Source organism: Populus trichocarpa, chromosome 12, assembly GCF_000002775.5.
Source record: "Populus trichocarpa isolate Nisqually-1 chromosome 12, P.trichocarpa_v4.1, whole genome shotgun sequence".
Lineage (NCBI taxonomy): Eukaryota > Viridiplantae > Streptophyta > Magnoliopsida > Malpighiales > Salicaceae > Populus > Populus trichocarpa.
In genome coordinates, this window is record NC_037296.2 from 8,392,477 (window position 1) to 8,403,582 (window position 11,106).

At 33.6% G+C, this 11,106-nt stretch overlaps 1 protein-coding gene across 1 annotated transcript; it reads right to left on the reverse strand.

The window, feature by feature from the left end:
- Window positions 1–2,483: 2,483 nt before the first annotated feature.
- On the reverse strand, window positions 2,484–8,315 carry LOC7487124 (protein LEO1 homolog). Its single transcript, XM_052445929.1, has 11 exons — window positions 8,065–8,315; window positions 7,458–7,795; window positions 7,159–7,294; window positions 6,867–7,052; window positions 5,895–6,071; window positions 5,684–5,815; window positions 4,750–4,929; window positions 4,528–4,659; window positions 4,329–4,430; window positions 3,889–4,119; window positions 2,484–2,878 (listed from the first exon to the last, which is right to left on the reverse strand). Exons 1-11 carry the CDS (start codon window positions 8,176–8,178, stop codon window positions 2,744–2,746), a joined length of 1,863 nt encoding a protein of 620 aa, XP_052301889.1. The 5' UTR covers window positions 8,179–8,315; the 3' UTR covers window positions 2,484–2,743.
- Between the last annotated feature and the right edge of the window lie 2,791 nt (window positions 8,316–11,106).

Genomic DNA, 11,106 nt, shown 5'->3' on the forward strand with positions numbered 1-11,106 from the left:
CATAAAAGTGATTATATGATTGGATTGTCATTGCATGATTGAAAAAAATTACCCTGTTCTACTGAAGATTAAGGCTCGTAGACTTATTATGACATTGAGAATTTACAAGGTGTTACAATATGATTTATATTTGGGTTACCTTATTAGAAATCTAATGGGTCACATACATTAAGAAACATTTTTCATAAGTTAAATTATGATGGTTAATCAAGTGTGACTTGATTGTAAATATATTTTATAACTTAAGAACTAGAATGTAATTAACACAAGGGATTACAATTCTAGACCTAGAAAAATCAAATAGGAACTTGATTGAATAAATATCTAAAATTATCCTAAATTAACATATGTGATATTATTTAGTAAGCAAATTGATATTTTATCATTTATAGATTTATTAGATTTTTTTTTATAAATAGAATGTTATGTCTCATATTTTGTGAGAGTTATGTAGATTTTACAGCATATACGATACAGAGAAACACTTGAAAACACAAAAAAACAAAAACCTAGCACTCAAAAGCATAGTAATCCCTCTCTCCAATAAGAGTTTTAGGAGATTTATCTCTACTGGTTCATGTGAATTATTGTTAAAAAATAAACACTTGGACGACTTGTAGTATGTGACAACTCAACCTTGAAGAAGTTGAACAAACATTAGAAAGAAGATCTAATTTTCAGGTAATCTTTACTCAAACTCTAAACAACCCTAGATTGTCTAACAGGGTCCTTGGAACTCTAAAAAAATAAATTAAAATTATCATTTTCGCTATCTAAGAGTTTTGGGAAACCCAATACATATTAGTTTTAAGTATCTCCCACACCTCATCTTATGATATCAGTTGTTTCCTTTAATAAGAAAAAAAATATCAGTCTCAACAACTCTAATTAATATCCAATTTTAATATAGCATTGATGCAATAAAAGTTCTCGTAATTATAATCATTTTATAATTTTCTTTTTGAAAAATTTTTATTCTAAGAATTTTATTTTTACTATAGACTCAATAATCAAACTTAAATGAAAATTAAAGGTAAAGGATACATTTATAAATATAAGTATATATTTTATATGAATAAAGTCAGTGCCATATATAATCACTCGATTCTACAAGGCATATACATTAATAATTACGTGGGTAATAGTTGGAGTGAATGAGAGGAGAGAAAGAGAGTTGGGGGTGTTTAGGTTTAGGGTCGGCATTTATACCTCATTTTTATTATATATACTTGGTTTTTTTGGTTTGGTCTGGGTCTTTCCATTTCAATTTTCAGTTAATTTTAGGTCAATTTCTATGGATATTCTAAATAATTCGATTATTCTTCTCACCCTTTCCTTGAATCTACAACTTGTATTTTCAATATGCTTGAAACTTGAAAAGGATTGCACCGAATGTAGTTTTAATTTGCAATTAAGTTGTTGATTGTATATTGTTGTTGTTAGTTTTCCTTATGGAGTATATGTTCTTGTCCCATTAACCATTTGTTTAACCTTCCATGTTCTTTTGCCTATATCCATGTTCAGTATTTAGTTGAGACACTCTCCTTGCATCATATTTCTTCAGTTTACACATGAGTGAGTTGTCTTAAACATGAGATCTAGGCTTTTCCTTCTGTTTTTCTTTCATTAAATTATGATCCTCAATCTAGAGGTTATCAAGGTGCTTGGCCTATTGTCATGGACCAATTTTAGGTACAACATTTGGCCTCCTCCTTTCCATGCATAAATAGTCTACATGCATGTTTGCTTTCCATGTGGAAAAAATAATTAATTTATCATCATTAATTGCTCCCTTTTCCAAGCTTCAATTCATTAAGAACAAAGTAACAAAAAGGGCAAAGCTTAGACTTACATTAACACATTAGGATTATTATATGCATGGATCGGAACCATGCCAAACATGATTCATAATGTGCATTGTCTTGAATAGTCTACTTCGAATATGAAAGGAAACCAGATAGAACAATGAAGCAACTCTACAACCATGTCTTCAATTTGCACGAGTGAGTTATCTTCAACATGTGATTTGAGCCTTTTCTTTTCTTTTGTTTTTCTTTCATTAGCTTATGTCATGAGCTTGGCCTAATGTCATGCACCAAATTTGGATATAACAGTGAGCATATGATAATGCATTAGGGCGAAATAACTAGGGCATATTCTTCTATCCTAAATTCCATAACGTAAATTTACGTTCCACGCATCCTAGCTAGGATTTAAACGTAACTAGATATGAAAATAACGCGGACCAGAGTGAAAACGAAACTGAAAGCAAACGATCATTTGGGTATAAGGTGAACGATGTAAACAAAAGAACACCACCTTACAGCTAGCTATTTGAGGATTACAAGAACACCTTGTACGCTCTTGATTCCAATATACACATGAGCACACAGAGGAAAAAAATTGGGCATGCTTAAGATTAATATTAACACATTTAACAGATGTAATACAAAGTTTGGGGAATTTATCCGCAAGACTACTGCTAATTGGAACGTATGGAAGGCATATTTTTGATCATTCGATTTGAGGATCTTTATAGTTACAAGAAAAGATTATACTGCGTGGCAAAATAAAATTGAAAAGCATTCATCATGTGATTTAAAATACAAATTGAAAGCTAGAATCTTCATCAGAAAAAACCCTTAACAAACAAGGTCTAACACCATTAAAAAAAAAAACAAGAAGAGGAAGAGTTTTGATTGAGGATGCATTATCTCACATAGCATTCATCTCAGCCTAGTTTTCATTCCTCGTCACTATCATACACCACTGTCATTCGACGACCCGATTGAATCTTTCTTGGAGGAGAGTCCTCTTCCGACTCAAACCCAATCCTCTTGCGACTGCTGCCAAATTCCTTCCCCTTTTGCTTTGGCTCCTGCAAAAAGAAACAAAAAATTTAGAAATTATCATGCTCAACATCAAATGGATAAAAAGAAATTTATGGTGTTTGGCATCATAACTAGAAAACTACCATAAGAAAACCCATTACAGTAGCAGAGCAGATTCCTCCCCACATGCCAACACCATAACAATATAGAAAAAGGATAAAGAAAAGACACTCCAAATCATTTTATTTTATCCATCTTACACATTAGTTTTTACCTACACATCAGTCTTATCATATCCAATAACTATTCTCCTAAGGTTTCACGATGTCTTCTGTATCTGTCACCAAATGTTAATCATCATCCCAGTAATTTGCATGTCCTTCACATAAGTCCTGCCCAATCTTGAAGAAACCAAATTTCTCATGACAGAAAAATTTATCAATGTTTGGGCTGCATCACTCAAATGAGAGGAAAATAATCTTTAATTCCAGTCTTAATGTGTTGGCTTTCACACTTTCTGGCTTTTCTGTCTAGTTCACAACAGGTATAGAATAGCCAGACAGCCAGGAAACTGGACACATCAGGTACTGGGAATTAAAAAATGCACATTATGCTGATCCTGCATTCATCAGGCAGCCCTCGGTAGAAAAGTCATTAAAATCGTTTTTTTTTTTTTTTTCAGATAGGAAGCACTAGAAAATTTTCATCTAAACAACCTTGCAGAGAATACAGGCAACCCCTTAGTATATAGGCATGAAATCTTAGCTGCTGATGTTCCTCGATATGACTAGGTATTTCCTTTAAAGTTTGTCATGGACCAACAATTCAATTTAGTATGGATTAAAGGAGACGAATCCTTCCAATTCTGTAAATAGTGACACAGAATACAGGATTGAATCATTAGACTTTAAAACTCAAAAGACAGCAAGAACAAATATTGTATTGTATTTTGTGCACCAAACTTATTTTGAGGAACATTTACAATTTGCAGACACACTTCTCTGCAGTGGTTATGAAACAAGCAGTACAAACAAAATAGTAAGATACATTCACATACCTCTTCCTCCTCTGAGGCTCCATTAACTTCTGTGTCTTCCTCATAGTGTTCTTCCTCTTCTTCATACTCATGCTCTGGTTCATCAACCCTCTTATGAACTGGAGACCTCTCATATTCATCTCCATCAGTTTCATACTCAGATTCCTCTCTTTCACTATCAGAGAAATCCACTGGGCGCTTTGATGATTTCACAGCAGACATATCAGACTTCCGCGGAATGTCTCTCTGTCCCTATTGGTATTAGTGCAAATGTCAAAATTAGGTTTTTCAACAAAAAAATAAATAAATAACAAATTGACTTGATGTTAAAAAGACCTTCTTAGCATTCATAATGCGTTTCTCTGCTCGAGCTTCAACTTCCAGATCTTCCTCAAAGCGGCGAGAACGACGAGAGTTATAGTAATCTGGTTCAAATCGTCCCACTTGACTGATTAAAAGACCTTCTTAGCATTCATAATGCGTTTCTCTGCTCGAGCTTCAACTTCCAGATCTTCCTCAAAGCGGCGAGAACGACGAGAGTTATAGTAATCTGGTTCATCGTCCTGATCAAAACAGTAGAGTCAGAAAACTAGATAGGATAGGCAAAACTTTCAATTGGATTTGCACACAGAATGTCAATTGATTGGTTCTAACAAAGACCTCATCAAGAGCACCCTCTAAAAATCCTGGTGATAGTTGGCGCCTCCTCTCTACATTTGGTGTATATTTCCGGCTCACCTTTTCCCTCTTTCGGTTGAGAAGTACATTTGCTCTTATTGTCTGACTTTCAGCCTATAAAACCATACAGACAACAGAACTAGAAACCATGAAACCACAAACCAAATACAAGCCACTGTATCCTTAAGTAAACTAGTTAGTTACCTTTTCCTTTTCCTCCTTTTCTCTCTCAGGATCGATGTCGGTGATGCAGTTCTTAACTTTATAAGCCTTTCTATGGCGAGAGTCAACAAGGGCAGTCAATAGCCTATGGGAATTTGATGACAATGATGATGGCATAAACCTCATCTTCCTTAATATTCTTCCTTGTGATTGAAGAAGTGACTGAAATACAGATTAAGTTAAGTTCCCCAAACAAAGTTTCAGACTTGAGTGATGTTTACGAAGACGTAAAGAATATTTTGACTCAAGAAGCAAACGGCAAGTTTCACAAAAGGACTTCACATTGGAGGCGAAAAAACTATGACAACAACCAGAATCAAAAACCAAAAAGTATTCATTCTGAACTTTGAATGTAAATAAATGCATGAAATGAAGTCTGTAATAGCAGCTCCTGTGACTGCTATGAAATTTACACAAAAAAGAAATACCATCAAGGAATTTTAAACTTCAGTTTACATCCAACAACCAACTTTGATCCTTTTGCTGTATTATTCATTATCATCCTGTTCCCAGGATAGAAAGTAGTCTTTAGTCACCAAATAAAAATAAGGAAAAGGAGAATAGGTCAATAAAGGGGCACGCAAACAATTTCAAATGCCAAATCCCTCAGCAAGAAGTAGCATTACCATCAAGGACTGCACTATCAGAGGCTTTACAGCATGTTAAACGATACCAGATATCTAACAGCATCACCTTCCCATAAAAAGTAACTACAGAATATAAGTCCCATAATCAAGGACTCTAACTTGCAGCCATTTCCCAATTATTTCAACAAATTCATGTCAAAAAATCAGGCTTATGCAATCATTATGTTAGGAACTTAAGCCAACTCTAAGCAGGTAAATGAGAGACTAAAAGATAAAGCAAGCAAAATATCATCATTTCCAATCACATATACACAGACTTGAGATGTCACCTTGTTATGTCTAAGAAAAAGGTGTGTTTGATCCTGTTGCGCATCTTGCACAGATATATCAAGAACTTCATTCCCAATTAATAACTGTAGACTACCATCAGACCATCTCACGAAGCGTGCATTGCTTTCAACCTACAGATCAAACACAAATGTAAAAAGTTTTTAATTGGAAGAAGAAGAAGAAGAAGAAGAAGAAGAAGAATCTGCTCACCGAATTCGAGCCATCAGGATTCTTAACAGTCCTCCATCGTACAATATTGTTTTCTAGGCGTATTCGTTTTTGAGCTCCAGATTCATCTGTCACAAATGTTTTCTCTTCCACATACGTCTTAGGATCAAATTGGTTGGGGTCAATGCCCATAATATTGGATACTTTAATCATGTTCATCTACATATAAGAATTAGACAATCACCACAAGTCAGAACATTTATACATCTAAAGTAGCAAAGAACAGAAAACATCATCAACAACAACAGCCATCAGGCTGGTAAATTACACCTGTGGCTCCCCAAGTTTTAGATTTTGATCATTTAACCCCTGTACCACAACTTCAGGCATGCTAATTCTCACACTTTCAATTTATGGTCACACGGTCCCTTCATCCACTCATGTGTACACATGGCAAAACATGCAGGCATCTAAAAACCATTAGTTTAGAGACCAGAAATTAGAACTGTAAATTTTCTCAACCCTAAAATGACCAAAATCTACAAATTTAGAGACCACGTGTAATTAACCAACCATCAGATATATTGATAGAGATCAGGAACATTTTCTTCAATGTAAAATATACTTTGACAAGTATTCAATCAAACAATGAAGAATTTTTTGCCAGCACTGATAACCCCTCCAAAAACAAGAAGAGCAGGGATGAAAAGCACATCCAAAACTGTTCCAGCAGTATCTTCAAGAAGGAAAGACACTCCCCAACTCTACAAATTTGACACTTTAAAAAACAGAAAGAGATACACAAATGAGATCCTATATAATCTAAACAACTACTTTCAAGTTGTTTCCAATAGAGGCCAGTAGACCACTTAAACTTATTCTATATTCTGTTTACTTGCTATTGAAACTTGAAGAAAAACCATGCATGCATATCAAGCAAAGGAGAACTCAAGCACCAAAGAAATGATGAGTTAGTTAACATTTTAGAAGCAGATGGAACAAAGAAGAGAACACCTTCTTAGGATCGGCTGGAGGTGGGCAAAATGGCATCTCTATCTCCAATGGGGGGCCAAGTGGCTTCTCTTTAGGTTTAGCCTCTCGGTTCTCCTCTTCTGACTCATATTGAGCATCTTCGTCAGCTAGCATATCCTCTGGTCTCAGGTTCTTTTCATAACTTTCCTCCTCTTCCATAGGAGACCTCTGAGGATTGAGAGCAAAATGGGTGACCCTTGGAGCCATTAGTGTGAATGGGAGCACCAAGCAATTAACATATATGAAAAAAACATTTGAAACATGGTATACACACATTAGAATCTTGCTCAATGTCATTACGAACTGCATATGCATCCTCTTCTTCATCCTCAGAGTCCCCAAACACATCACGAATCGCAGGAGCCGATTGTGCATTTTGAGCCTGATCTTTCTCCTCCTCAGGTGATTTGCTATTAAGAAATTCGAATATTCAGCAGGTTTAATACAGGAGAACATAAATAAATAGACATCCAAGGAACTTGTGGCTAATCTTTAAGAACAACTTCTTTTTACAGTGGTGGATAGATAGGTTGCAGAAAGTTCTAGATGACAGAAAAAAGGTGAGGAAATAACCTTGGACTTCTAGCTTGATCGACCTCCTCATCTTCATGATCAACATAATGATGTTCCTCTGAACCACTTTCAATTACATCACGTCTGCGGCTGGTAGCCACTCTGTGACCATACTCTTCTTTAGCATCACTGTCAGAATCTTTTGCATCACTTTCATCCCTCTGATCACCGATATCTACCTCTTGGGAACTTTGTTCTCTTTCACCCTCACTTTCTCCAGGATCAGGTTCTACTTCACGCATTTCACCTTCACTTTCCACATGTACATCCTCCTGCCCGTCAACTTCACCTTCACCTTCACCTTCACCGTCATTCCTCAGCTCTCCCTCAGCTTCATCCTGCAAAGGAAGGAAACCCTTACAAGGATAAAATTATTAAAATATAAAACCCTGGCGAATTTCAAACAAAACCTAATAGCAGCAGCATTCTAATTCAATCAACTAGGTAGTTCAATTGAGCAACAATGCAATGCATTGCAACCCAGTTAGGGTTTTTAATTTTAAGAGGAAAAAAACCCTACGTACAGCGAGGCTACAAATCCAAAAGATAATATTGAGAATAATATATAATATATATAGGAGAAAGGGTGAACTGAGTATTTATTTACGGAAGCATAATTGGGCTGGGGATTGGATTCGTGCTCAGAATCGATCTCTTCTTCTTCTTCGGACTGATCGCCGAACAAGTTCTGCATCATCTGATGCCTCTTCTCCTCCCCCATCTTTAACGGAGTCTGAAGGTCTCAGTGCCTGCGATTGATTATTTATTAATATCTTTCTATCGGGGATATATTTGCTGCCCTGCTACTGCGCCATCCTCTCCCTTTCTTTTGAATTCGTTTTCTTCTTTCCCGTGTTTGAGCTTTTATGAAAGGCCGTGTAAATTTAGGAACCATCGGTGATAGGGCCTCCCCTGAGCCAAATGGGTTGGATATTTCATCTACTTCGACAAAAATAAATTTTATTGGGCCCAACTTGGTATGAAAAGAACTCAACTTTAAATTTTATTCTTTCAAAAATCACAATAGGAGCTTTCGTAAAAGTACTTTCAACTTCTTTCTTTCTTTTTTCACTAACACTATACTTTTCTTTCATGGATCAGAAGAACATTGGCAATATAAATAATTTTCTCATAGAAAAATAAAAGGAGAAATTGTTTCTCTCTTTCTATTTTTTCTATTCTCTTTTACATCGTTACTCTTAATAGATCTTTTAAAAATTATAATAATAATAATATTGTTTAAGGAGCTTTTATCAAAGTAATTTTAATCTTCTTCTTTTTTCAATTATACTAGATTTTTTTTTCATGGACCAAAAAAAATATACAATCATTGACAACATAAGATTATTTTCTTTTGGGATAAGTTACTTACCATCACTTGGTTTTCATCCTCTTAAAAATGAGAAAGAGACAAAAAAAAAAAAAAAAAAAAAAGATGTCTAACTAGGCTGTAAAATTAGATCTATTTTTTTATATATAAAAAAAGGTCCAAATAAAGAAATCCCTATCTAACTAACCTAACATTACTGTATACTAGTTATGTAACCCATACTTCATCGGGTTAAATATTTTTATTTTTCATAAAAAAATATCTATGCAGGTTTTTTTAAAACATTTTAGGTAGTTCAAAAAAATATAACAAATCAAAAAGTTTACACACATATGTAATCAAATAAACTAAAAAATATCAAAAAAGATATTGAATCTTGAAAAATAAGACATTTAAATTGATTGAATAAAAAAGAGAATAACATGTAAAACTACACATATTAAGAATATCATCTAAAAATAAATATTTTTTATTTTCAAAAACATAGTTTATCTATATAAAAAATAAAAATAAAATCATAAAAGAAACAAGGTTTTGTCTATTTTTTTTGTTTTTGAGGAAATGGTGCGTTTTTTTTTCTCTTTTAAAAGAGACTTCCCTTCCTATGTCTCTTTCTTTTTATTTTATAGAAAACCTTAATCCCCCTTTCCTACAAATTTGTTCTTTTCTAAGTAGACAATTTACATTTAAGTATTTCAATAACTATTTTCCTAAAAAAAGAGAAATAATCTTGCATAAAATCTACAAGTTTTGACTTTAGACTTAGAGGAGCTAAAATGCTGAAATAAAGACTTGGATGTTGGTCTGGATGCTTTAGGAAGTACTTTGGACTTGTTTACTCATAAAACATGTCTGTTGACAGAATTCATGTGTCTTCTTAGAAAAATCATATATCTTTCATATGAGCTTTTTTTCTATTGAAATTTGATAGTCTGATAGGTCTCCGAATCAGAAATCCAAAAAAATTGAGTTTTCATCAAATGAACTTCTCCAGCTTAAGATATTCAAGTCAAAATAGTTGAAGGTCATTAGTGGCAAAATACAACATTTGTCTTTGAAGGCTGTGATTTCCATGCTCTTTCTTCTTTTTTTTTTATTTCCATATATTTATAGAAAGTTATGGATGTTAGCTTTCTAATTCCACTTGAATCACTTCATTTCGACCTCCAGAGCTCAAGCTCTACACAAAACATTGATCGAAGGTCAAATTTGTCAATTATCTCCAATTTACTTCTTTTTGAATCTTAGATCCAAAAGTGGCTTTAAAACATAAAACAAAGAATATCAAGGCATTTTGTATAAGAAACATAGGCAAAAAACTAGTAAACGTTGGTAAAACTGTTGAATAATATGGTTGCATCACTGACACCAAAAAATAAAGCCACAATACAAATAAAACAATTAAGCTCAAACATACCTGTTAAGGCTTATTTGAATCAACTTGTCCTGGTAAAAATTATGAAATTGAGTAAGATTTTAGGTAAAATGACTAGACTTATACCCAAACGAGCTGATATGACAAGTAGTTAAGTTCATTTTTTCTTGTCATTTAATTTAAAATGTTAAAAGTAATTTATTAAAAAATATTATTATCGAGCTCCAACTAAGAGTCACCTTCTCGTAATCGTGTCCAACATCATGTTTCTCTAAACATCTAGATAATTGATATGGATATTGATGCAAACCAAGTCATGTCCAAATTTGACCTTAAAATGTCTTCTAACAAGTTTTGCGAGATCGAACATATCTCTCAAATTGTACATCAAAATGAGCTAAGATTTTACAAGGAGATACTAGACACGTGGAACTATATTTTAGTAAATGTTTAGGTCAAATGAAGTTTGGTAACATATTATTTTAGAGGGTCAATTTACTAGACAAATCTTGTCAAATCTTCCACATTAGATGTTTATGTATTATTTATGACATATCTGGAGCTACATGTGGTATGTTTCAATGATTTAAGTTATTCTGAAAACTAGACATCTCAAGCTTTCCAACCATATATGGTAGGCCCAGTAATTCATTCAGACGAGAGAGAACGACGTGTTTGAGATTCAGGCTACATGGAGGAATTTTGGTATAAAGACTTTATTTTTATTATCCTATTATTTATTTAATGTTGAGTAATTATTATTTTTTTGGGTTTGTTCCAACCTATTAGATATTATTTAGGTGTTTATTTCATTATTAGACTTATGTTAGTTGATTACTAGTTTAGGCCTTTTAGATTTCAGCAGAAGACTATTTTATGTTTTTTAGCTGCAAATTTCAGCAACAAGTTAAAGAATAAATGTGAGTTTTTTTTTTGTTTGTTTG

Coding starts and splice junctions, on each gene's coding strand:
- LOC7487124 (XM_052445929.1), bottom strand. CDS start 8,178: ATGGGGGAGGAGAAGAGGCATCAGATGATGCAGAACTTGTTCGGCGAT. Junction 7,796..8,064: donor CCCAGCCCAATTATGCTTCC/GTAAATAAATAC, acceptor CTTCCTTTGCAG/GATGAAGCTGAGGGAGAGCT. Junction 4,120..4,328: donor GCATTATGAATGCTAAGAAG/GTCTTTTAATCA, acceptor TAATACCAATAG/GGACAGAGAGACATTCCGCG.